The following is a 26,310-nucleotide window of genomic DNA, read 5'->3' as shown; positions in this document are numbered from 1 at the left end:
TTCACTGTGGTGATCTGGTCCTGGGGTCACAGCTCTGTGATTGTGATCTATGTTCACTGTGGTGATCTGGTCCTGGGGTCACAGCTCTGTGATTGTGATCTATGTTCACTGTGGTGATCTGGTCCTGGGGTCACAGCTCTGTGATTGTGATCTATGTTCACTGTGGTGATCTGGTCCTGGGGTCTCAGCTCTGTGATTGTGATCTGTGTTCACTGTGGTGATCTGGTCCTGTGGTCACAGCTCTGTGATTGTGATCTGTGTTCACTGTGGTGATCTGGTCCTGTGGTCACAGCTCTGTGATTGTGATCTGTGTTCACTGTGGTGATCTGGTCCTGGGGTCACAGCTCTGTGATTGTGATCTGTGTTCACTGTGGTGATCTGGTCCTGGGGCCGCAGCTCTGTGATTGTGATCTGTGTTCACCGTGGTGATCTGGTCCTGGGGTCACAGCTCTGTGATTGTGATCTGTGTTCACTGTGGTGATCTGGTCCTGATGTCACAGCTCTGTGATTGTGATCTGTGTTCACCGTGGTGATCTGGTCCTGGGGTCACAGCTCTGTGATTGTGATCTGTGTTCACTGTGGTGATCTGGTCCTGGGACCCCAGCCCTGTGATTGTGATCTGTGTTCACTGTGGTGATCTGGTCCTGGGGTCACAGCCCTGTGATTGTGATGTCTGTTTACTGTGGTGATCTGGCCCTGGTGTCACAGCTCTGTGATTGTGATCTGTGTTCACTGTGGTCCTTGTCCTGGGGTCTCAGCTCTGTGATTGTGGTCTATGTTCACTGTGGTGATCTGGTCCTGTGGTCACAGCTCTGTGATTGTGATCTGTGTTCACTGTGGTGATCTGGTCCTGATGTCACAGCTCTGTGATTGTGATCTCTTTTCACTGTGGTGATCTGATCCTGGGGTTGCAGCTCTGTGATTGTGATGTCTGTTTACTGTGGTGATCTGGTCCTGGGGTCGTAGCTCTGTGATTGTGATGTCTGTTTACTGTAGTCATCTGGTCCTGATGTCACAGCTCTGTGACTGTGATCTGTGTTCACTGTGGTGATCTGGTCCTGATGTCACAGCTCTGTGATTGTGATCTGTGTTCACTGTGGTGATCTGGTCCTGGGGTCACAGCTCTGTTTTGTGATCTGTGTTCACTGTGGTGATCTGGTCCTGATGTCACAGCTCTGTGATTGTGATCTGTGTTCACTGTGGTGATCTGGTCCTGGGGTTACAGCTCTGTGGTTGTAATCTCTTTTCACTCTGTTGATCTGATCCTGGGGTCGCAGCTCTGTGATTGTGATGTCTGTTTACTGTGGTGATCTGGTCCTGGGGTCACAGCTCTGTGATTGTGATCTGTGTTCACTGTGGTGATCTGGTCCTGGGGTCACAGCTCTGTGATTGTGATCTGTGTTCACTGTGGTGATCTGGTCCTGGGGCTGCAGCTCTGAGATCGTGGTCTGTGTTCACTTGGTGATCTGGTCTGGGGTTGCAGCTTGGTGATCATGCTCTCAGTGTTTGCTGAATGTTTACCTTTTACAGCTGGTGCAGTTTATGAGCCTCACTCTGTTTATGAGTGCTAGCAGAGGGCTACTTACTTTTAAGGACCAAGTTGTCTACGTGAGCATTATAGATCACATGTGTAATTAAGGGAGCAAGAGAACTATCAACAACTTTTTTATGGAGCTTTTTCTGCCAGACATCAAATGCCATCATTACTTCTCATTCTGATGCCACAGAGGCAGTAACTCTTCCGCTTTAGCTGAGCAGGGTGCCCCTGGACAGCCACCTGGAAGGTAGCTGAGATGAGGTTGTCAGTGTTGGATGATCACAGCTGATTGATGGATCATGGGATTAGCATCTGAGGCATGCAGAGGTGTCATCGTGACCATGACCTTTAAAAGATCCAGCCATGTTGGTTGTGAAATACTGTACACAATGAAATTAAATTGATTTGAGCAGAAATGTCCCATGAAAATGCTTCTCTCCAGGGGGAATGGTTGGTCAATGTGGCAGAACTGGACTGGGCCAGATGTAGAGATGATTCTGACCTAGGGACAGAACTGCTAAGACATATGTGACTGGCCAGATATCAGTTACGCCATTCATGAAGGTGCACTGTAAAGGTGTGAGGGAGTTGACTGCCAGTGGAGGTGTGATACAGAGCTGTGAGTCATTGACCCGTGGTGGAGGTGTGAGTACCTGGCCCACAGAGGAGGAGGACTGTGGAGGTGTGAGTCACTGGCCCACAGTGGAGGAGGACTGTGGAGGTGTGAGTCACTGGCTCGCAGTGGAGGAGGACTGTGGAGGTTTGAGTCACTGGCCCACAGTGGAGGAGGACTGTGGAGGTGTGAGTCACTGGCACACAGTGGAGGAGGACTGTGGAGGTGTGAGTCACCGACTCGCAGTGGAGGAGGACTGTGGAGGTGTGAGTCACTGGCCCACAGTGGAGGAGGACTGTGGAGGTGTGAGTCACTGACTCGCAGTGGATGAGGACTGTGGAGGTGTGAGTCACCGACTCGCAGTGGAGGAGGACTGTGGAGGTGTGAGTCACCGACTCGCAGTGGAGGAGGACTGTGGAGGTGTGAGTCACTGACTCGCAGTGGAGGAGGACTGTGGAGGTGTGAGTCACCGACTCGCAGTGGAGGAGGACTGTGGAGGTGTGAGTCACTGACTCGCAGTGGAGGAGGACTGTAGAGGTGTGAGTCACCGACTCGCAGTGGAGGTGTGTGGTGGAGGTGTGAGTCACCAACTCGCAATGGAGGAGGACTGTGGAGGTGTGAGTCACCGACTCGCAGTGGAGGAGGACTGTGGAGTTGTGAGTCACTGACTCGCAGTGGAGGTGTGTGGTGGAGGTGTGAGTCACCGACTCGCAGTGGAGGAGGACTGTGAAGGTGTGAGTCACTGACTCGCAATGGAGGAGGACTGTGGAGGTGTGAGTCACCGACTCGCAGTGGAGGAGGACAGTGGAGGTGTGAGTCACTGACTCGCAGTGGAGGAGGACTGTGGAGGTGTGAGTCACTGACTCGCAGTGGAGGAGGACTGTGGAGGTGTGAGTCACCGACTCGTAGTGGAGGAGGACTGTGGAGGTGTGAGTCACCGGCTCGCAGTGGAGGAGGACTGTGGAGGTGTGAGTCACTGGCCCACAGTGAAGGTGTGTGGTGAAGGTGTGAGTTCTTAGCTCGCAGTGGAGGAGGACTGTGGAGGTGTGAGTCACTGGCCCACAGTGAAGGTGTGTGGTGGAGGTGTGAGTCACTGGCTCGCAGTGGAGGAAGACTGTGGAGGTGTGAGTCACTGGCCCACAGTGAAGGTGTGTGGTGAATGTGTGAGTCCTTAGCTCGCAGTGGAGGAGGACTGTGGAGGTGTGAGTCACTGACTCGCAGTGGAGGAGGACTGTGGAGGTGTGAGTCACTGGCTCGCAGTGGAGGAGGACTGTGGAGGTGTGAGTCACTGGCTCGCAGTGGAGGAGGACTGTGGAGGTGTGAGTCACTGGCTCACAGTGGAGGAGGACTGTGGAGGTGTGAGTCACTGACTCGCAGTGGAGGAGGACTGTGGAGGTGTGAGTCACTGGTCCACAGTGGAGGAGGACTGTGGAGGTGTGAGTCACCGACTCGTAGTGGAGGAGGACTGTGGAGGTGTGAGTCACTGGCTCGCAGTGGAGGAGGACTGTGGAGGTGTGAGTCACTGACTCCCAGTGGAGGAGGACTGTGGAGGTGTGAGTCACTGGCCCACAGTGAAGGTGTGTGGTGAAGGTGTGAGTTCTTAGCTCGCAGTGGAGGAGGACTGTGGAGGTGTGAGTCACTGGCCCACAGTGAAGGTGTGTGGTGGAGGTGTGAGTCACTGGCTCGCAGTGGAGGAAGACTGTGGAGGTGTGAGTCACTGGCCCACAGTGAAGGTGTGTGGTGAATGTGTGAGTCCTTAGCTCGCAGTGGAGGAGGACTGTGGAGGTGTGAGTCACTGACTCGCAGTGGAGGAGGACTGTGGAGGTGTGAGTCACTGGCTCGCAGTGGAGGAGGACTGTGGAGGTGTGAGTCACTGGCTCGCAGTGGAGGAGGACTGTGGAGGTGTGAGTCACTGGCTCACAGTGGAGGAGGACTGTGGAGGTGTGAGTCACTGACTCGCAGTGGAGGAGGACTGTGGAGGTGTGAGTCACTGGTCCACAGTGGAGGAGGACTGTGGAGGTGTGAGTCACCGACTCGTAGTGGAGGAGGACTGTGGAGGTGTGAGTCACTGGCTCGCAGTGGAGGAGGACTGTGGAGGTGTGAGTCACTGACTCGCAGTGAAGGAGGACTGTGGAAGTGTGAGTCACCGACTCGCAGTGGAGGACTGTGGAGGTGTGAGTCACTGACTCGCAGTGGAGGAGGACCGTGGAGGTGTGAGTCACTGGCTCACAGTGAAGGTGTGTGGTGGAGGTGTGAGTCACTGACTCACAGTGGAGGAGGACCGTGGAGGTGTGAGTCACTGACTCGCAGTGGAGGAGGACTGTAGAGGTGTGAGTCACCGACTCGCAATGGAGGCGGACTGTGGAGGTGTGAGTCACTGATCTGCAGTGGAGGAGGACTGTGGAGGTGTGAGTCACTGACTCGTAGTGGAGGAGGACTGTGGAGGTGTGAGTCACTGGCTCACAGTGGAGGAGGACTGTGGAGGTGTGAGTCACTGGCCCACAGTGAAGGTGTGTGGTTGAGGTGTGAGTCACTGCCTCACAGTGGAGGAAGACTGTGGAGGTGTGAGTCACTGGCCCACAGTGAAGGTGTGTGGTGAAGGTGTGAGTTCTTAGCTCGCAGTGGAGGAGGACTGTGGAGGTGTGAGTCACTGGCCCACAGTGAAGGTGTGTGGTGGAGGTGTGAGTCACTGGCTCGCAGTGGAGGAAGACTGTGGAGGTGTGAGTCACTGGCCCACAGTGAAGGTGTGTGGTGAATGTGTGAGTCCTTAGCTCGCAGTGGAGGAGGACTGTGGAGGTGTGAGTCACTGACTCGCAGTGGAGGAGGACTGTGGAGGTGTGAGTCACTGGCTCGCAGTGGAGGAGGACTGTGGAGGTGTGAGTCACTGGCTCGCAGTGGAGGAGGACTGTGGAGGTGTGAGTCACTGGCTCGCAGTGGAGGAGGACTGTGAAGGTGTGAGTCACTGGCTCGCAGTGGAGGTGTGTGGTGGAGGTGTGAGTCACCGGCTCGCAGTGGAGGAGGACTGTGGAGGTGTGAGTCACCGACTCGCAGTGGAGGAGGACTGTGGAGGTGTGAGTCACCAACTCGCAGTGGAGGAGGACTGTGGAGGTGGACAGTGGAGGTGTGAGTCACTGACTCGCAGTGGAGGAGGACTGTGGAGGTGTGAGTCACCGACTCGCAGTGGAGGAGGACTGTGGAGGTGTGAGTCACCGGCTCGCAGTGGAGGACTGTGGAGGTGTGAGTCACCGGCTCGCAGTGGAGGAGGACTGTGGAGGTGTGAGTCACTGACTCGCAGTGGAGGAGGACTATGGAGGTGTGAGTCACTGACTCCCAGTGGAGGACTGTGGAGGTGTGAGTCACTGACTCCCAGTGGAGGACTGTGGAGGTGTGAGTCACTGACTCCCAGTGGAGGACTGTGGAGGTGTGAGTCAGTTGACCCTGGATGGAGGCGTGCTGTAGAAATGAGTCACTTGACAGCCACTGCAGGTGTGAATCAGTTGACTTGCAGTGCAGGTTGACTTGGAGGTATACGAGCTAGTAGAGTGTCAGAAAGTATTTTCACAATAGGAAAGTCCTGACGAGGTCTCAGACCTTATCGTTTGGGGGTGGGAGAAGATCATGTCTTTGGCAACCCTAAGAAGGGGTACTGGTGTTCTGGGGACTTATTCCCACTCCTCACCTCAGATCCTGATGGGATCATGGCTAAGGCAAAGTGAGCTTGGGTATCTGAAGAAGTTGGGGAGTCCCGGAGACAGCTCCATGCCATGTGTCTTGGGGAGCCAGCACCTCCTGTCTCTAGCTCTCGGGGAGCCGGCACCTCCTGTCTGTAGCTCTCGGGGTTCTGGCACCTCCTGTCTCTAGTTCTCGGGGAGCCCGCACCTGCAGCCAAGGGTCATGGACGTGGGGAGAGCAGATCATGGCTCTGACTTCCACACTGGAGGTGGTTGTGCCTAATTCTCTACCCATAGAGGGGCCGTGGTGGTGCATGTTTCCTGGACTTGAGGCTGTCGGCACCCCAAGTCTTGACACTGACCACACCTCAGGAGACATGGCAGGAGGCTGAGGGACCATTTCCTGCATGGCAGCCAGATGTGTGACTTCATTCCGAGACTGCTGCGTACCTTGTGTGTGCAAGACATGTGGCGTCCGTACCTGTGTCTCCTGGCCCTGTGTGTGTGTGTGTGTGAGACGTCATTCCCCCGGCCCCCGCACGCCTTGGTCACACAGCGCTCTTGTCTAGTTTCTTTCCTGCCTAGCGAGGGGCAGCCTGCAGCGTCTGATGTGCATGGCTAGTTTCCAGTTACTCAAGCCCTGATCCGCTCACTCTCAGCCTTATAAATGTGCCTGCCCCACAGGTGAACTGTGGAGGGCAGAGCACTAGGATTTGAACTCGTGCTTGCTAAGCGGCTGCTCTGCCACTGAGCCATGTCTCCAGCCCTTTCATTTGCACTCACTAGTTTTAAGAGCGGTCTTGCGTTCGGCTCAGAACGGTGCATGAACTTCAGTCTTCACAGTTTACGCTTCCTACCGTAGCTGGGACGGCAGGCACAGGCCACCAAGAACGCCTTTTTTTTTCTTGGGCTGGAGTCTCCTGACCTCTTGGGCCTGAGATGACCTAGAACGGTAATCCGTCCAGTCTCAGCTTCCCAAGTAGCCTGGACAACAGGCGGTGCCACCGCACCCAGCCAGAGGGCACTTGTGGCGAGCGTCTGTCAGGTGTCTGGTAGACCTTGGGCATTGGCGTCCTGTGCATTTAGCTTCGCTGTTGGCAGCCCACCGGAGGCAGCAGCAGGTGCTCCCGGGCGCTCCCCGGGGCCCACGTGCGCAAGCAGCGGGGTCTCCAGACACGGCCAGGTGTCCTAGGGCTGTCATCTGGCCGAGGGGCACTGTCTGTGCTGTCTGAGTACTGTGCGTGCTACCTCAGCACTGTGCGTGCTACCTGTGGGCTCAGCGTTGCAGACGAGTCACCCCTCTCAGTCACCGTAGAAAGAAGGGGGCCCGACATGGCGGGGGCCTTGAGAAGTCGGTGTTCACACCCTCCCACGTGGGAGGTGCCCCTCCCCCAGTGCACCCTCCCACCCTCCCACCACCGTCGCTGAGTTGTGAGGTATGGCGATAAGCGTAATTCTTTTATTTAAAATAACTGCAAGTAAAACCGTCAGTGTCTAGTTTTTTCCATCTTTATAAACAAGGACTCATTTTCTTTTATAAAGAAGTACTGGGGAGGGACGGCTGGGAATGTGGTCTAGGAGTAGAGCGCTCGCCTAGCTAGCATGCATGCAGCCCTGGGCTCGATTCCTCAGCACCACATAGATAGAAAAAGCCAGAAGCGGCGCTGGGGCTCAAGTGGCAGAGTGCTAGCCTTGAGCAGAAAGAAGCCAGGGACAGCGCTCAGGCCCTGAGTTCAAGCCCAGGACTGGAAACAAAAAACAAACAGGAGGAAGAAGTCCTAGGCACTGTGTCAGAGCCCCCGTTTGTGGGCTGAGCTGAGTGGCCGCCCCCAGGAGGCGTGGCCATGCCCAGGAGGGCCTACTGCAGTGTCTGGGAAGCGAGTCACGTGACTCCTGCCCCTCCCCAGGGGGCTCGGCCGGGGGCCTGGCCTGTGGAAGGGTGGTCTTCGTCTGGCTGTCCCACCTCTCTGCTGCTTCTTTGTCTTGCTGTTTTCCCTGGAGAGTCCACCTGACGCTGTCTCCTGTGTGTCTGGGGATTGCTGGCTGTTACCGCAGCAGCGGGCGGGCGGCTGGTGCCGCCCAGACAGAGGTGCCGCGCGCAGGGAATGTGGTGAATGTCCCTTCTATAGAAAACAGTGTGTCCCGTGTACTGCACTGGCTCCCCGGAGTTAGAGTGAGGAGCGAGAGGGGCTCTGGGTGCTGTGGCGGAGGCCATTAGTCCTGTGCAGATACCGGAGCCAGCAGGAAGCCTGAGTGGGTCTAGTCGCGGAGCTGACCTGGGCCTCCTCCACCCCACTCCTCCCGCTTGAGAGGAAACCGCAGTCTGTAACCTTTGGGCCAATGCGCGTAAGCCCAGAGGTGTAGAGCGAGCGTGCGGGCGGACAGAGCGGGTCGGCCCGAGCTCACCGGCCGTCTTCCCCACAGATGTTTGGGAACTGGACCTTCGGGACGCTGGTGTTCACTGTGATGGTGTTCACAGTCACGCTGAAGGTGAGTAGCAGCCCCTGGAGGGGCCCGCGGGGCGGGGCGGGGGGGGCACCCGCCGCCTGCGTTGCCATGCTCCTCACCCCGTGTCTGGCCTGCAGTGAACCGCGTGGCACAACACCCAATCCTCAAGGGCTGCTCAGAAGGGAAGGGAGTGGCGAGGCCTTCCTTTAGGGAGCAAAGGGAAGGAAAAGGAGTCTGCTCTTTGTGACAGGATTCACATTCGAGTTTGTTTAAACGAGACGTAGCCCTATGCGTATGATCGAAGTATAATCTTGTTTGAACAGATGAGTGTATCTTGGAAGTACCAGCCTATTTAAAGTCGCGTTAACTTGGTGAGGAGGCCGAGTGGTACAGAGATGCACACAGATCTCCGCTGCCGTGGCCTTTGGTAGCAGCTGGGCCACGTGGGGGAGTTCCGCTCGGTCCCAGGGGCTGCCCGGGGTTTGGTCTGCATCGTCCTGGAAAGTTCTGTGTAGACACGGGTCGCTGCTGAGTTTGGCTCCCACGGCCCACTCGGCCGTCCAGACAGTGCCCCTCTCGCAGCTGCCGCTTCTCCCCGCAGCTGGCGCTGGACACACACTACTGGACCTGGATAAACCACTTTGTCATCTGGGGATCGCTGCTGTTCTACGTCGCCTTCTCCCTGCTCTGGGGCGGGATCCTCTGGTAAGAAGCGGGGTCTGCGGCTCCGCACCTCCCGTGCAGGGTCACTGCGGACTCCGCGTGGCCCCGGGTCCGGGCCGGCCCTCACCGTCTGCGTCTGCTGCCCCCGCCGGGCGCCTGGGACCGAGTGGCTGCTAATGACTGTGAGCTGCCCTGTCCCAGAGTGCTGGAGGCTGGGAGGCAGAGAGCAGGTGCCAGCCTCTCCTGGGCGCCTGGGGAGGACCCTGTGCTGTACCCCGACCTGGGAGGGCCATCCCACGAGGAGCTGTGGGCTAGACACCACCAGCACCAGTCAGGTGGTCTCCCTGCTAAGACATGCGCTCCCAGAAAGGAAGCCACGAGACGTGGCCACAGGCTGTGATGGGCTACAGGGCACAGGCAGCGAGCTGCACCCCGGGGAGGCCAGGGGTGACCTCAAAAACACGGGTCACTGACAGCGAAGCCTGAGGGGAGTCGCCGCCATGGATCGCACCGCTTCCCTGAGCTCCTCGCCTGGGTCTCCACTCGGCGTGCGGGGCACCCCACAGCCCCAGGCCGGCACGTGGCGGCCAGGTCAGCAAGCTGGTGTCCTCGGAGCAGGAGGGTGCGTTCCCAGAGAGGCTGCGCGTACTGAGGCCCTGGGACGGAAGGACGTCTGAGCGGATCGGACCCTGCGGGGACCGCTCGGCCTCCTCCTGGTCATCGCCCCACCCTAAGTCCGCATCCCCCTGGGGAGGAGCGGCCTCCGGAGGGAGGAGCGGGGCAATGGCTTGTGTGCTCCCGGGCTTCCCTGCTGCGTGGCCGGCTGGAGCCCGCTCGTGCTCAGAAGATTCATCCCGTGGCTCCTGGAGCCTGGGGAGGCTGAGAGAAAGGAGCTCCAGGCGGCTCCCCTGCTCTGAGCGGAACCGCGGAACCGCGCCGCGTGCCGGCGGCTGGGGAGCCGAGGCTCTGGGGCTTCCCTCCTTCGCCTCTGCCCGCGGGCGAGGCTGCCAGGACTGCTTTCTCGGGATCCGCCCCTGGACGGGGCCCCCCTGGGGACCCGTTTCTTGGGATGGCTATGTGCGCTTTCTTTCTCACTTCCCTGCGCCACAGCACCCCGTGTTATTACCGAGGAGGGTCCCGACAGGCTAGAGTGAGCAGGCGGGGTGGCTTGCGCGGTGAACCCCCCCCAGAGATGACGAGGGGTCTCCCCTGCACCGTGTCCCTCGCACAGGCCGTTCCTCAGCTACCAGAGGATGTACTACGTGTTCCTACACATGCTGTCCAGCGGGCCCGCCTGGCTGGCCATCGCCCTGCTCATCACCGTCAGCCTCCTCCCGGACGTGCTGAAGAAGGTCCTGTGCCGGCAGCTGTGGCCCACGGCCACGGAGAAGACCCAGGTACGCGCACAGGCGGGGTCAGGCTTCCTAACGCCAATCGCTCCCATCCCACTAATGAACTCCTTCCTAATGATGCATGGTTGATAAGCAGCGTTCAATCTGATAGCTGTGCCCAATCAGCTGATGCGAGAAAACGAATCAGAGAGCAAGAATTAATGCAGGCGTTAATTTTTTATAAATCCACAACAAATCTGAATCCTCACTCTTAAAGATGAAATCCTATTTTCTTTAAGGGTGGTGAATATGGCCCAGCTTGCTTTAACACAAGGGGACCCTGGGCCTCGGGGCGGCTGCTTGTTTTACACCCTCGGGAACTGGCCAGGCACTCGGGGGAGGGGGGGGGCGCCTGGGTGAGGGCCTGGCTCCGGCCCTGCCCCGTGGGGCTGAGCCGCGTCTCCCCGGGAGGTTGGCAGTGCTGTCCGCTGTGACCCGCCCGCCCGGTCAGTCCCCGGACGGTCTGGTCTTCTAGGAGGAGACCGAGTGCTGGGACTTTGACGGAGCCCCATGGAAGGGCCCCGGGGGAGAGCCAGCCAGACCCAGCCACAGGCATGCGGGGCCACGGCCTGCGCCGCCTGACACGGGTCCTGGGGCTCCAGGCCACACTGGGGGTGGAAAACAGGCCCCCTGCCCTGGGGCTGGCATGGCCTCCCTGCCGCCGATCCCAGCCGTGGCTCGCAAGCGTTCCCAGCCCTCTGCTGACAAGGCCGCCTGCTCCCGTCCCCACCCCGCATGCTGTGCCTCCCAGAGCTCGCGCCCACCGAGCATCCCCCAGCCGTGGGGATCCCCTGCCGCAGCCCCCACTCTGTGGGAGGCCTCTGGGGGGGGCGTCCTGAGGAGGGGCGTGGGGATGGTGGCGAGGACCTTCCTGTCCCCTCGGCTGCTGGGCCGGGCGCAGGGCCGGGAGGGAGCGGCGGCATGGTGGCGTCCTGTGGCGCGGGCCTGTCTGCTCAGGACAGGGGCTTGGATGCGTGGGGCATGTTGGCCTGTAACCGACTCACCTCTCTTGTCTCTCTTTCCTCCTCTTTGTCCTCCATGCTTTGCCTAAATAACCACTACTTGTTCCATCGCTCCCCGGCCCGCAGGCCCGGAACCGGTGCCGTTCTGTTGAGCAGCCCACCGTCTTTATGCTTTCCCAGACCACCAGTGGTCTCAGTTTCTGACCGACAGGTGACCTTCTCTGCCTTTTCCTATGCTGGGGGCCCCGGCCACAGGCCGCAAGGGAGAACTGGGTGCTGAGGCCCAGAGCACCCGGGTTGTCATTGTCCATGGAGATGCTGCCCGCAGCCCGGTGTTCATCAGCAAGCGGTGCTCCCCGCTCCCCTGGGGCTCATGAGTTCAGGCCAGGCCCCCCTAGGCGTTCAGGCCCCAGCCCCAGCCAGGCAGCCTCCACCTGCCCTTCGCCACCCACCCCTGGGCCCGTAGCGAGGCCCCTCGCCCACACCTCTGTGAGCTCCTTCTGTGGGGGGAAACTGAGGAAGACCAAGAGGGAGCCGTTTGCCCACGGACCCCCCCAAGCTGCACTGCAGGCCGAGTCACACTTGAACACACACTTACAGATTCCCTTTGCACCGTTTTTAAAAGGTTTTCTGAAGAAGCCTTCTTGTGGGCCTTCAGTGTCCTCCACAGCCCTCCGTCCCGGCCGTCTGAGCCCGCACGGGGCTGGCGGTGTGTGGAGAGGCGCCGTGGCGGTCCACAGCGCACACGTGGCGGTGTGTGGAGAGGCGCCGTGGCGGTCCACAGCGCACACGTGGCGGTGTGTGGAGAGGCGCCGTGGCGGTCCACAGTGCACACGTGGCGGTGTGTGGCGGTCCACAGCGCACACGTGGCGGTGTGTGGAGAGGCGCCGTGGCGGCCCACAGCGCACACGTGGCGGTGTGTGGAGAGGCGCCGTGGCGGTCCACAGCGCACACGTGGCGGTGTGTGGAGAGGCGCCGTGGCGGCCCACAGCGCACACGTGGCGGTGTGTGGAGAGGCGCCGTGGCGGCCCACAGCGCACACGTGGCGGTGTGTGGAGAGGCGCCGTGGCGGTCCACAGCGCACACGTGGCGGTGTGTGGAGAGGCGCCGTGGCGGCCCACAGCGCACACGTGGCGGTGTGTGGAGAGGCGCCGTGGCGGCCCACAGCGCACACGTGGCGGTGTGTGGAGAGGCGCCGTGGCGGTCCACAGCGCACACGTGGCGGTGTGTGGAGAGGCGCCGTGGCGGTCCACAGCGCACACGTGGCGGTGTGTGGCGGTCCACAGTGCACACGTGGCCGTGTGTGGAGGTCCACAGCGCACACGTGGCGGTGTGTGGAGAGGCCCCGTGGCGGTCCACAGCGCACACGTGGCGGTGTGTGGCGGTCCACAGCGCACACGTGGCGGTGTGTGGAGGTCCACAGTGCACACGTGGCGCCCAGCGCTGCCGGGGCACTCGTGCTTCGTGAGCAGAACATCCTATTCCTCCTCTCAGCGCGAGTTCACCTTTTGTAGCTTTTAAACTAACAAGAGAGTATGGTTTTAAGGCCAAGTCGGCCGTTGAGTTTTTAGAATAATTATATAATTACATAACAGGGTGAGAGGGCTAAGAACACTGATAAACACTTGGGACGTGGCCACGCCAGGCGCATGCCGCCGACAGGTGCTCTGTTAGGGTCAAGCCGCGCCATTCCGCAAAACTTTGGAGGAATCAGCAGTTTCTGGCCCCAGAGGCAGGGGTTTCCTGTAACCCTTCCCACTCGAAGGACACGCAGCCCCGGCGCCTGGGGCGCCCTCCCTCCCGGCCTTCGTCCACTGGCCCCGCAGCTTCTTCTGCAGCCCCCCCGAGGGTGCAGCTCCCCCCCGCCCCCCTCCTCCCTGGACACTCACCAGTTGAGACCTGCCTCTGCAACTCCAGCCTCTGTCTTCACTCCTGCGGCCCCAGCCTCTATCTCTTGGGCTCCTAAAGCCCCCACTCCGTGTTCTGAGGCCTGGAAACGTGCGTCTCGGTGCCTTCCCGGCCCAGGCCCAGCTGCCTGCCTTTAGCCCTGGCTGCAGGGTAGGATAGGCAGAAGCTGCCCCTGCTCAGCCCAGAAAGGGGACGGCATGCTCGGACGTGGCAGGACAGGGAGCCCTGGGGTTCTGAAGTGCCCCCCATGGGCCCCTCAGTTGTGTTGGCGTCAGAGGCCTCCAGCCGAGGGGTCTCCAGCTGCCACTTGTGCTGTTCTGGAACCCCACCGCCGGCTCTGCTCCGGGCGCGCCCTCCGGAGCGCCGTCTGTTCTCCTGGCGGACGCTCGGGGCCCCCTAGCCTAGAAGCAGCCCAGAAGCCGTGTCTGGTGGCAGCGGCACGCAGGCCCCTAAGCGAGCCAAGCGCGCGGACTCGGTACAGGTGGGTGCCGACGCGGCCACGACCGTGCGGCGGCCCGGGCACCGAGCGCCGGCCCCCGCCCCCCCCCAGCCTAGGTCTCAGTGTCTTTCCTCGCCTTGCAGAGGAGCGCACAGCTCAGAGCTCCAGTCGATGCCACGCCGAGCAGCGACGGGCCACTGCTGAAGACGCTCTTAGCGCGGCCGCGGCACGCGTAGCTCCGCACTAGGTAACGGAGGCCGCTGCCCGCGAGCACGGCCGGTGTGCAGTGACTCCCAGACTGTCCGCTTTCCTCCAAAGCTTTGCTGTGCTGTGCCTTTTTTAACCACAGAGGTTCATGATGGAAACACAACACATACACGCACACCCATGCACACACTTGGTGTCTGTCCCAGGTGAGTCACACACGTGAGCGCTGCCCGTGGAGGGAGCCTGGCCTCTCCCGGGTCCCGCAGGGAGCCCAGCACCCCGCCTCTGTCAGCGCGTGAGCTGGCGGGGCCGGCGGGCTGCCGCAGGAAGCCGTGCACACCACGTTGCTCGGGTAGCAGCGGGCCGAGGGCAGCCCCGGGCCCTGGCCAGCAGTTGGTGTTCCACGTCGGAGGCGTTCAGAGCCTGGCAGCTTTCTCTGAGCATGGTGATAGTCACGAGAGGAAGGCCTTGCGCTCCACCCCCTGTTCCTACAGGGCATTGACAGCCCCCATGGGTGGGCCCTCTGCTCAGCCCATCTGGGGACGCCCTTGGCCTGACACAGTAGAGGTCCCATGGGCATTAGTGTCAGAGTTCCCGTGGCATAGTGTCAGGTAAAGTTCCCGTGGCGTGGGCGTCAGGTAGAGTCCCGTGGCGTGGGCGTCAGGTAGAGTCCCGTGGCGTGGGCGTCAGGTAGAGTCCCGTGGCGTGGGCGTCAGTTCCGTGGCATGGGCGTCAGGTAGAGTCCCGTGGCGTGGGCGGCAGTTCCGTGGCATGGGCGTCAGGTAGACTCCCGTGGGCGTGGGCGTCAGTTCCGTGGCGTGGGCGTCAGGTAGAGTCCCGTGGCGTGGGTGTCAGGTAGAGTCCCGTGGCGTGGGTGTCAGGTAGAGTCCCGTGGCGTGGGCGTCAGGTAGAGTCCCGTGGCGTGGGCGTCAGGTAGAGTCCCGTGGCGTGGGAGTCAGAGTTCCGTGGCGTGGGTGTCAGGTAGAGTCCCGTGGCGTGGGCGGCAGGTAGAGTCCCGTGGCGTGGGCGGCAGGTAGAGTCCCGTGGTGTGGGCGTCAGGTAGAGTCCCGTGGTGTGGGCGTCAGGTAGAGTCCCGTGGCGTGGGTGTCAGGTAGAGTCCCGTGGCGTGGGCGGCAGGTAGAGTCCCGTGGTGTGGGCGTCAGGTAGAGTCCCGTGGCGTGGGCGGCAGTTTCGTGGCGTGGGCGTCAGGTAGAGTCCCGTGGCGTGGGCGTCAGTTCCGTGGCGTGGGCGGCAGGTAGAGTCCCGTGGCGTGGGCGGCAGGTAGAGTCCCGTGGGCGGCAGGTAGAGTCCCGTGGCGTGGGCGGCAGGTAGAGTCCCGTGGCGTGGGCATCAGGTAGAGTCCCGTGGCGTGGGCGTCAGGTAGAGTCCCGTGGCGTGGGCGTCAGTTCCGTGGCGTGGGCGGCAGGTAGAGTCCCGTGGCGTGGGCGGCAGGTAGAGTCCCGTGGCGTGGGCGGCAGGTAGAGTCCGTGGGCGGCAGGTAGAGTCCCGTGGCGTGGGCGGCAGGTAGAGTCCCGTGGCGTGGGCATCAGGTAGAGTCCCGTGGCGTGGGCGGCAGGTAGAGTCCCGTGGCGTGGAGTCAGAGTTCCGTGGCGTGGGCGTCAGGTAGAGTCCCGTGGCGTGGGCGTCAGTTCCGTGGCATGGGCGTCAGGTAGAGTCCCGTGGTGTGGGCGTCAGGTAGAGTCCCGTGGCGTGGGCGGCAGGTAGAGTCCCGTGGCGTGGGCGGCAGGTAGAGTCCCGTGGCGTGGGCGGCAGGTAGAGTCCCGTGGCGTGGGCGGCAGGTAGAGTCCCGTGGCGTGGGCGGCAGGTAGAGTCCCGTGGCGTGGGCGGCAGGTAGAGTCCCGTGGCGTGGGCGGCAGTTTCGTGGCGTGGGCGTCAGGTAGAGTCCCGTGGCGTGGGCGTCAGTTCCGTGGCGTGGGCGGCAGGTAGAGTCCCGTGGCGTGGGCGGCAGGTAGAGTCCCGTGGCGTGGGCGGCAGGTAGAGTCCCGTGGCGTGGGCGGCAGGTAGAGTCCCGTGGCGTGGGCATCAGGTAGAGTCCCGTGGCGTGGGCGGCAGGTAGAGTCCCGTGGCGTGGGCGGCAGGTAGAGTCCCGTGGCGTGGGCGTCAGTTCCGTGGCATGGGCGTCAGGTAGAGTCCCGTGGCATGGGCGTCAGTTCCGTGGCGTGGGCGGCAGGTAGAGCCCCGTGGCGTGGGCGGCAGGTAGAGTCCCGTGGCGTGGGCAGCAGGTAGCGTCCCGTGGCGTGGGCGGCAGGTAGAGTCCCGTGGCGTGGGCGGCAGGTAGAGTCCCGTGGCGTGGGCGGCGGGTCGCTGGGCTGCGGAGGCCGTGGCTGACCGTGTCTTTGTTCTCTTGGCAGAGCGTGCGGCTGTGGCGCTTCGTGTCGGAGTTCGCTCCTCTTACCTCTTTGCGGAGCTCAGGCTGTCAGAACTCTGGGCGCCTGGCTGCGCCCCGTGGCTCCTCCCCGAGGCCCGTGGCCTGTGTGTTCTGGAGGAGCGAGGAGTACTGCGTGCTCCCGCCCCCCCCCGGGGCCCCCCACCCCTCTGCGGCTCCAGCGTGAGGCTCGGCCGGTGGGGGTCCCGCCTCGGCCCCAGCCCCTGACCGCCGTGCTTTGAGCCCCGGGGCAGGCGTGCAGGACGGCGGGCCGGCCGCTCTGTGTCCTGCCGCACTGTGGAAAGGAACATGGTGCCCTACAGCGTGAGGCTGGCCCCGCGTGGGTGGCCACCCTCTTGTCACGTCACTGTCTGCTGTCCCCCGAAGAACCGTCCGTGGGTCTGTGGCCGTGTGGGCCCCGTGTCCGTCCTGCTGCTCCACGCCGGCCGCTCCCTCGCGTGCACACCCCGCCTTTCTCCCGTGGGAGGGGCCGCGTCACGCGCGCCACGGCCGGGTCTGCGCTGGACCACAGCCGGGCGCCCGCGCCCACCGTCCAGGTCTAGGTGATTTCTCCAGCGCAGTCCGGCCCCCCGGCCCCATCCCTGGCTGCTCTGCAGGGGGGCACGGTCGTGGGGGCCCGGGCCACGCGGCTGCACGGCCCCTCCGCAGACGGCCACGCGCGGGGATGACACGCTTCGCGTGCCCGACTAGAAAACCGGATGATGGCGGCGTGGCCTGGGCACCGGGCGGACCTGCCCTCCGAGTCCCGCCCTGCCACGCGTGGGCCCACGGGTCCCCGCAGCAGCGCTCTTGGCAGCCCCGGTGCCCAAGGGGTCCGTCCAGAGCCTTCGGGTGGATGGCCATCAGAATGCGGCTGGACTGCAAAGCTCCCGATGCGTCCCACACCGCCACGTCTACTTGTGGAAGAATCTGCACTTCGCCTTAACGCTCTTCACTGGGAGGAGGTTCCCGCGGGAGGAGGTTCGCGCCTCAGAGGTGAACTGGAAGGCCTTAGCCAGGGCAGCGGCGCGCGGGGGGGGGACGGGGGCTGCGGCTCTGTCTCCTCCGGAGAGCAGACACCCTGGGGCTGCGGCGCACCTCGCCGAGTTTGCACAGACACCCTGGGGCTGCCATGCGCCTCACCGTGTTTGCACAGACACCCTGGGGCTGTGGTGCACCTCGCCGTGTTTGCACAGACACCCTGGGGCTGCGGTGCACCTCGCCGTGTTTGCACAGACACCCTGGGGCTGCAGTGCGCCTCACCGTGTTTGCACAGACACCCTGGGGCTGCCATGCGCCTCACCGTGTTTGCACACACACCCTGGGGCTGCGATGCGCCTCACCGAGTTTGCACAGACACCCTGGGGCTGCAGTGCGCCTCACCGTGTTTGCACAGACACCCTGGGGCTGCGATGCGCCTCACCGTGTTTGCACAGACACCCTGGGGCTGCGGTGCACCTCGCCGTGTTTGCACAGACACCCTGGGGCTGCGGTGCACCTCGCCGTGTTTGCACAGACACCCTGGGGCTGCGGTGCGCCTCACCGTGTTTGCACAGACACCCTGGGGCTGCCATGCGCCTCACCGAGTTTGCACAGACACCCTGGGGCTGCAGACAAGTCCTGCATGTGTGCGCCGGGGGGAAGTTGAGGCAGAGCGCCGAGGCGGGGAAGCGCCACACCAAAGATGAGGGTCGGAAGAGGCAGCTCCTCGCGCCTGCCCCTCCGTGTCCGCCCACGCTGGCCCCGCAGACCGCGGTGTGTGCATTTTTACAGCCCTTTTTAAGAACTCACTAACCCAGGGTGGGGGTGCAGAGCCTCTGTTTCGTTCACAAATGATTTGTAATGTATTTTTTTAGGAATCCTAAAATTGCCTTTGCACTGAAATATTTTCATAGCTGTTTATATTTCTTATTTGTTAGCGTATCTTCTGATTTTTAAAGTGTGTTTTTAAAGCTTTCAGTTACTAGGTTTATGAAGATGCGGCCACTTTACGTTCCAGTGCTGAGTGGGCTCCGGCTGAGTGTGTGGAGTGAGCGTCGGGGTGGGGGTTACTCTCAACATCGGGGTTTCTCGGCACGTCTGGGGGCAAAGGTCAGCTGTGCACTGGGAGAACCCAGCCATTTCCTCTGACTTCTTTATTTACCACCGTCCTCTGTAACTTCATCAGTTGTGTTTGTTCTTCATTTCCATCAGCCTTAAAAACAGAAGCGTCCCGCGTGAGGGCCGGGTTCCGCGTGGGCTCCCGGCAGGGGCCCCGCGGGGTCCTGGGAAACGAGGAGCCGCGCGCGTGCGCCCACTTCAGTGGACTCGAGGAGCACGTGGGGGGGCGGGAGCGGAAGGACGCCACGGGGCCGCCTCTCAGCTAGGGCTCCGCACGCCTTTCCCGCCCCCCGGCCCTCCTCCGCTCGAGAGCTGTGTCCCGGGTGGGAAGGGCTCGTTGGCCGCTGCCCACCTTGGTGGCTCGGCGCGGCGGCGTGGGCGGTGTTCCCAAGCGCCCCGGTTCTCCGCCCACCCCCGGGGGTGGTGGCCGCGCGTGTCTTCTTTCATCTCCACACTCACGGCCTGGGACGCGTGCCGGTCTGCGGACGCGCAGTCGGGTGTGCACACGGCCCTGGCGGCACGCCTGCGCTCCGGCCTCGCGCCCCCACCCGGCTCTGGGCTCCACCCCCCCACCTCCCGGAAGTGCCGCTTCCAGCCACACACACACCCCCTCCTGCACACGCACGCCGGCCACGGCGCCGGCCACGCACACACGTACACACACGCACACGCCGGCCACGGTGCCGGACACACACGTACACACACGCACACGCCGGCCACGGTGCCGGACACACACGCACACGCCGGCCACGGCGCCGGCCACGCACACACGTACACACACGCACACGCCGGCCACAGTGCCGGCCACGCATGTACACACACCCATACACGCACCCACACGCCGGCCACGGTGCCAGCCACACACACACACATACACCCGCTGGCCATGCTGCCAGCCACCCCGCCCCACACACATACACACACGCACCCACACACCAGCCACGTTGGCCACACACACGCCGGCCACGGTGCCAGCCGCGCACACACACACACCTGCACACACGCCAGCCACAGTGGCCACACACACCTGTGCACACCCACACGCCAGCCACAGTGCCAGCCGCGCACACACCTGCACACACGCCAGCCACGGTGGCCACACCCCCCGCACCCACACGCCGGCCACGGTGCCAGCCGCGCACACACACCTGCACACGCCAGCCACGGCCACACACCCCCCGCACCCACACGCCGGCCACGGTGCCAGCGGGCAGGACCAGGCCCGCCTGATGAGGTCGCACACGGCTCTGGAGCAGGGGCTGACGGGGGGGCCGGGCTGGAGGGCGAGGCGGGCACCTGCCCCTCACTGAAAAGCCCTCCGCGCCGCCGAGGGACGCCCGGCCCGGGCCACGCACCGCCGAGCCCCTGCGTGCGCACCGACCGGTGCTGCACTGACAAACAACCACTTCTATTTGCCACCCGTGGTATTGACTGGCGGGGCGGCGCGGCCGCGGCCTGTGCGCGCTCCTTTCCTTGGAAGTCACCCATTCGTCACTAACACGGGACACGTCCCCACGGCCGCGACCCTTTCCTAAGCCAGGAGCGGTGGACCAGCAGGAAGTCAAGATGCGCCGACACTGGGACTGTGAGCCAAGCTTTAATGAAGACATGTTGGAAGTATTATGGAAATGTGATTCTACTTTTACAGAAAAAAAATCTAAAGATCAATTTATATAGCTTTATTTTTATCTTATCAAAGCATATAGAATTTTAATATGCATATGTTGTCTCTGACGTAGAATTGTACTGTGTCTGTATCATCATTAAAATGTCCACTCATTCTGTGATGTTGTAAGAGAGAATCGTCCAAAACGTACTTAACATGAACGGTATCCATAGCTGTCGTCACAAATACTGGAATTTATTTCTAAGTTAGTAAATATAGTAGATGCATTTAGCATAAATCATCTCCACACAGTAATGTTTAACGGATAGTCCATTAACCTGCTTCGGAAAGTTAATTGTGAATTAAACCAAATCAAACACATCTGTAGTTTGTTTTGTGTTCTGCTGTTTCTCGCGTTTATTTCGGTAGGCGGGGCACCACTTGGGGGCCTTTATTATTTTGGACTGGGCTGTAGGCTGTCTGACCGGGAAGGCCGGCCAGACCTGCTTCCACGCGATACGGGAAGACCTGCCGCGGCTCCCTAGGCCCATGAGATCCTCCAGCTGCGCCCTTGTTTCCCGCCGGCGGGAACTCACTGGGGGTTTCCTTGAGGACGAGGCTGCCTTTGCGTGTTGTCCGTGGGGGCCCAGCCCGGGTTTCCTGTTGTAGCAGCGGCAGTGGGGTGGGCTGTGTCCGCAGGGGGAAGGAGCAAAGCTAGGTTTGGTGGCTCTGATGGGGCCCAAATGTGGCCTTGCAGAGCCAAGGGGCCCTGCGTCCATCAGTGGCCGCCGCCAGCCTGGTAAAGCCGGGAGAGGGGAGTGTCCCCCGCGGGGTGGGGGGGACCCAGTCCTGGCCAGCATCTCCCTCCACCTGCCGGCGCAGGGGCTGATGCGTGCTATGGGGTGCCCGGAGCACAGCCCCTGGCCCAGGTGCCCGCCCTGAGCAGCAACGCCGCGTCAGCCCACGCGCTGGAGAGGAAGAGGTTGCTCGCGGAGAGTGTGGAATGCCTTACAACTAGTAACACGTGGAGAGTACAGAAAGCCTTACAGCTAGTTACACACGCGTGCCGTCCTCACTGCTCAGCAGGCGGAGAGCTGAGGACTGAGGATCAGGGTTCAAAGCCGGATTGCGCAGGAACGCCCATGAGACTCTCATCGCCAATCGGCCACCGTAAAGCCTGGGGCGGAGGAGAGGGCTAGCCTCGAGAGAAACGTCTGCGGAGTTCCAGCTCCAGTCCACGCAACGACGGGCTGGCGACGCGTGAAAACAATTATTTACCAGCGCTCACTCTCTCAAGACTGAAGTACGTGAAAAATGGTTTAGGATGACTAAGCCTCAGATGGAGTTAGTCAAAATCAAAGCTCACGGCACACGCTAATTAGGTACGAGTTTTATTTTGTTATAAATGATGACAGTTCTCTTGATGTTCACCAAGCAGTTAAAAGAATACCCGTGCCCAGGGTCGAAACCAGCAGGGATTCTAAGTGTCGGCCTCTGGCTGGTGGCGGGGGGCTGGGGGTGCCGGGGGACCCCGCTGGCGGGTGAGGGGCCCTGAGCAGCCGCCCCGGGTGGGGGGAGGAAGAGCTGCCCCCAGCAAGGTCAGCCCCCACCCACCAAGACTGAGCCCTGGCTGAACCCCCATGCAGCGCCAGGCCCCGCTGTGGCCGGAGGCTCTTCCTGGGTCGCCGGAGCCACGTGTGAGGACTCGGCCCCCACTGGTGGCCTCAGCCCCCGGTGCACACCCCCCCCCAGGGCCACGCAGCCGCCCCGAGGGCCCCACCACCACCCCAAGGGCCCCAGGCAGCCCAGCCTGCTCTGCACTTCACCCCCCCCCCAGCCTCAGGGGCGTGGAAGCCTGCTGTACTGCTGACTGAGAACGTACACGCGCGTGTGCACACGTGGGCTTGCACACACGCCTGGACCCCGGGGTTCTCTGTGGACGGGCACTCCCTCCCCAGCCCCTGCCCTGCACAGAACCCTCGTGAACTCTGTCGTGCTCATCTGCCCTGCTCGGGCCTCTAGGGTCCCAGGGACAAAGCCCCCCCCCCAACACACACACACACGCTCATGCTCACACACGCTCACACACACGCTCACACTCACACGCTCACTCCGCGGCACCTTAAGGGAGGCGGGAAGGGCCCCGTCCCCGGGATCTGCCCAGTGCCTTCCTCCCCTTCCCTCCCCAGACCCATGGAGTGAGGCGGCCATGCTGGGAAGGGGGGGGCGTCCTCGGCGGGGTGGAGGGGGAGCCCCGGGCTGGCACCCCACGGGGCACATGGGCGTGTCCTCAGCCCACGCGCCAGCCCCCTCCCCCCACCCTCCCCGTGGGGGCTCTGCCTGCCCCCCAAGTCCGCTTTCCCGGGCCGGGACCTGCGGGGAGACCCTCGGAGGGGACCCCAGCGCCCGACGGCCGGCCGCACGCCCGGGCCCGGCCCCGCAGGGGGTCGTGCGCACCGCCCTCGCCGCGGGCCGGGCGCCCCGGGGGGCCGGGGCAGGGTGCGGGGCCGGAGCCAGCGGGCCCGCCCGCCCGCCCGCCCTCCCTCCGGCCTCCGGGCCCGGCCACGCGGCCTCCGCGCCGCCTGCGCGCCTCCTCCTGCTCCGGGCGCCACGCGGGGCCGCCTCCTCCGCGGGCGGGGTCCGGGCGGGGTCCCCTGGCCGCCCTCCCGCTCTCATCGCCGGCCCGGCAGTCCGGGAGGGGACCCGGCCCCGGGTGGGGGGAGCCGCGGGCGCCGGGGTCCGCCCGGGCCGCAGCCGCCCTGCCCGCCTGCCGAGCGGGGCCGGGGATGCCGGGGCGGGCGACGCGGGGCCGCGGGGCGGAGCCAGGCTACGGCCCCGCCCCTAGCCCCCGCCCCGCGTCCGCGCCCTGGCACCCTGCGCCCCGCCCCACGGCCCCGCCCCGCCCCCCGTCACCTGCGCCCCGCCCCACGGCCCCGCCCCGCCCCCGTCACCTGCGCCCCGCCCCACGGCCCCGCCCCGCGCCCTGTCACCTGCGCCCCGCCCCACGGCCCCGCCCCGCGCCCTGTCACCTGCGCCCCGCCCCACGGCCCCGCCCCTCCCGGCCCTCCCCCCGCCCCCTCCCGGCCCCGCTCCGCCCCCTCCCGGCCCCTCCCGGCCCTCCGAGCCCGCCAAGCCCCAGCACAGCCCCGCGCGCCCAGCTGCTCGGGAGATGCGGGGCCCCGGGGCCGGAAAGAGCCGCCCCGCAGGGGCCCCGGGGTGGAAGGCCGCGCCGTCCCCTCCCGCAGCCGCCTCCGCCGGGCCCGGGCCCTGCCGGGAGGGGCGCGGAGCCCGCCGCGGGCCGGGCGGGCGGGTCTCCCGCACCCGTCTGTCGGCTGCAGCCGGAGGACCTGGCGGCCTCGGGTCCCCACCGCGCCCTGCGTCCTCCCGACCCCGCACCCCTGGGTCTGGGCTGCGGCTCGGGGAACAGAGGGGCGCGCAGAGCGGGGCGGGGGGGGGCTGCGGGTGGAGGCGGGCGCGGTGCTCGGCCCCCCCCCGAGAACAGAGGACAGAACCTGGAACCGTCGCCACCCCCCGGGGTCCCCCGTGCGTGCCGGGCGCCCCGTCCCCGCCCTCCGGGGTCCCCCCCCCTGCGTGCCGGGCGCCCCGTCCCCGCCCTCCGGGGTCCCCCCCCCTGCGTGCCGGGCGCAGACTCCGTGTGCGGGCCTCTGCCTTGTGCAGGCAGCGCCGGGCGCCTCGCCGCAGGCCTGGGCCGTGTGGGTTCCGTAAGCTGGGAGGAGGAGGACCGGAGCCCACACGGGGCTCCGGGGGGAGGAGCTGCGGGAGCCGCCGGCCTGGGGCTCACAGCCCCCCGGGCCCCGGCCGCGGGCTCCTCCTGGGGGAGTCGGTTTTGAAGGCAGCCGGGCGGTTTGCACCCCGGGCCTCACACCTGCCGGGCGGCGCCGCCTGCTCAGCCCGGGCTTCCGCCTGGTCCCTCGGATGAGGTGTGGCCCCGTGGGCCCGGGCTGGCCTGGCCCGCCCCTCTCACTCTCCATAGACGACGTTAGCCCACCTCCGAGGAGGAGGCGGGGAGGGCGGGGTCCTGGCCCGGAGCCTCGGGAGGCCCGCCACCCCGCGCCCTGGGCACAGAACCGGGTGTGGAGCGGGCGTCCTCGCCGGCCAGGCGGCTCCCATCCTCCCCAAGAGGCCCGGGTGGCACCAGGGGCCGCGGGGCCTGAAGCTCCGGGCGGACGGATGGCGGGCGGACGGATGGCAGCCGTCCTCGGGGCCGGCCGCACAGAACCACCCCGAGGGCTCGCGGGAGCAAGGCGGGCCGGGCGGGCAGGAGGCCGTGCCATCGTCCAGCCACCCCCGGGGCGGCCAGGGAGGAAGGACCGAGCAGCGGGGTGCGGCCTGGCTGGGACCCGGCCCCGGGGGACGGCTGAGGAAAGGTGACATGGAGAGACGCGTCCCCGGGGACCCCGATTAAACCTGCGGAACGGGAGGCCGTGAGTGGCCACACGGAAACACCGATGGCCTGAGAGTGGCCCAGGCTGCGTGGGACCCCGGGCCTGCTGCGTGGGACCCCGGGCCTGCCCAGCGCGACCCCGGGCCTGCCCAGCGTGACCCCGGGCCTGCCGTGCGTGACCCCGGGCCTGCCGTGCGCGACCCCGGGCCTGCTGTGTGACCCCGGGCCTGCCGTGCGCGACCCCGGGCCTGCTGCGTGACCCCAGGCCTGCCCAGCGTGACCCCGGGCCTGCCCAGCGTGACCCCGGGCCTGCCCAGCGTGACCCCGGGCCTGCCCAGCGTGACCCCGGGCCTGCCCAGCGTGACCCCGGGCCTGCCCAGCGTGACCCCGGGCCTGCCCAGCGTGACCCCGGGCCTGCCCAGCGTGACCCCGGGCCTGCCCAGCGTGACCCCGGGCCTGCCCAGCGTGACCCCGGGCCTGCCCAGCGTGACCCCGGGCCTGCCCAGCGTGACCCCGGGCCTGCCCAGCGTGACCCCGGGCCTGCCGTGCGCGACCTCCTCTCCTCAGCGGGTTGGAACATGTTCTAAGTCACCTGGACCCTGGCGTCCCGCCCGGCGAGGAGAAGGCCCGGGCTTTGTCTCTGCTCTGCGGCAGCACTGGCACCTTCGGCAGGTGCCACCGAACTGGACGGGGGCGGGGCGGAGAGGCTTCGGAGGAGGAGAAGGGATTCCTTCCGGAACACGTGGAGGCTGCCCCCGGCCACCTGGGTGTGTCTGAAGAACCGTCCCCGTCCTCGTGTAGCCCGCCTTTGCTCCCCGTCTCGGCCCCGCGGGCGCTGCCGGAGGCTCCTGCCGGGCAGGGCGTGCGGAAGGGCGTGCTGCGTCCCGCCCGCCCCGATGGCCCCCCGGAGGAGGACGCCCAGGGCGGAGCGCAGGCCGTGGCCTCCGGTAGGTGCCTGGTGGCAAACTCCTCTCCAGCCCCAGCCCTGTCTGCTGGCTGCACTCGAGTCCTGTTCTCAGCTGCCCTGGCTCTGGCGGGGACGGGGGGGGGGGGGGACCCCTGGCTGTGTGGGAGGCATCCTGGGGCCCGCTTGGTTTCTCACCGCGGACTGTGGCTAGGCAGGAGTCCTGTGCCCTCTCGCTGGCTATTTATGTTTTTGTTGCCACTCCTGGGCCTTGAACTCAGGGCCTGAGCACTGTCCCTGGCTTCTTTTGCTCAAGGCTAGCGCTCTGCCACTTGAGCCACAGCGCCGCTTCTGGCCATTTTCTATATCTGTGGTGCTGAGGAATCGAACCCAGGGCTTCATGTATACAAGGCGAGCTCTCTACCGCTAGGCCACAGTCCCAGCCCCTGGCTGGCTATTTAAATGAGCGTTTTTAAATGAGGTTGGCTCTGGTGAGCGATCGGGAGAGCAGTGTCCTTGGGTTTTAAGTAAAATGCAGCACGCCAGATGGGGAACTAGGTATAGTCCCGGATTCATCGTAAAAACCAACAGCAACAACAAACAGAGCTCTGTGGCTTGGCTTCAGTGCGTGACGTGAAGACGGCCATGACACGCGCTCTTCACGCAGCCCCAAACCCCAAGTCCGCGGGGCCTCTCTCTCGGGCCTGCGCTGCCGAGGGCGCGTGTGCCCGGAAGCCGAGCTCAGCCCCCAGGGCGGGAGTCGGCCCGGTGCTGAGCGGCGCCCGGCCGTCCGTGGCTCCGTGGCCGGCTCGGAGGCCAGAGGCTGCCCCGGGAGAATTTGTGTGCGTGGGGGGGTGGGGATCCTAGAGCTTGAACTCGGGGCCTGGGCGCTGTCCTGGAGCTTTGTGCTCAAGGCTGGTGCTCTATCTACCCCTAGAGCCATAGCTCCACTTCCAGCGTGTGTGTGCGTGTGCGTGCGTGCGTGTGTGTGTGTGTGTGTGCGTGTGCGGGGGGCATGGAGGAAGATGTTAATGGAGGTAACTCGCAGGCACCTTACCACCTAGGCTGGC

The 26,310-nt window shown here is 64.2% G+C and overlaps 2 protein-coding genes across 4 annotated transcripts in view; one reads left to right on the top strand and one right to left on the bottom strand.

The window, feature by feature from the left end:
* Atp11a (ATPase phospholipid transporting 11A) overlaps window positions 1-16,427 on the top strand; it is a 103,608-nt gene extending 87,181 nt beyond the window's left edge. For 2 of the 3 annotated variants that reach the window (XM_048337648.1, XM_048337647.1), the window contains 4 exons: window positions 8,246-8,311; window positions 8,871-8,974; window positions 10,164-10,329; window positions 16,212-16,427. In XM_048337648.1, the coding sequence (XP_048193605.1) occupies window positions 8,246-8,311; window positions 8,871-8,974; window positions 10,164-10,329; window positions 16,212-16,412 (537 nt within the window). In that variant the 3' untranslated portion in view covers window positions 16,413-16,427. Of the gene's footprint in view, window positions 1-8,245; window positions 8,312-8,870; window positions 8,975-10,163; window positions 10,330-11,411; window positions 11,497-16,211 lie in introns of all 3 variants that reach the window. The other variant, XM_048337649.1, reaches the window with a different exon arrangement.
* Window positions 1-26,310, bottom strand: part of LOC125345518 (guanine nucleotide exchange factor DBS-like) — a 928,411-nt gene that overhangs the window by 830,418 nt on the left and 71,683 nt on the right.

Source organism: Perognathus longimembris, unplaced genomic scaffold (genome assembly GCF_023159225.1).
Source record: "Perognathus longimembris pacificus isolate PPM17 unplaced genomic scaffold, ASM2315922v1 HiC_scaffold_5797, whole genome shotgun sequence".
NCBI lineage: Eukaryota > Metazoa > Chordata > Mammalia > Rodentia > Heteromyidae > Perognathus > Perognathus longimembris.
The sequence above is the reverse complement of the archived record's forward strand: the minus strand, read 5'-3'. Positions and strand labels throughout refer to the sequence as shown.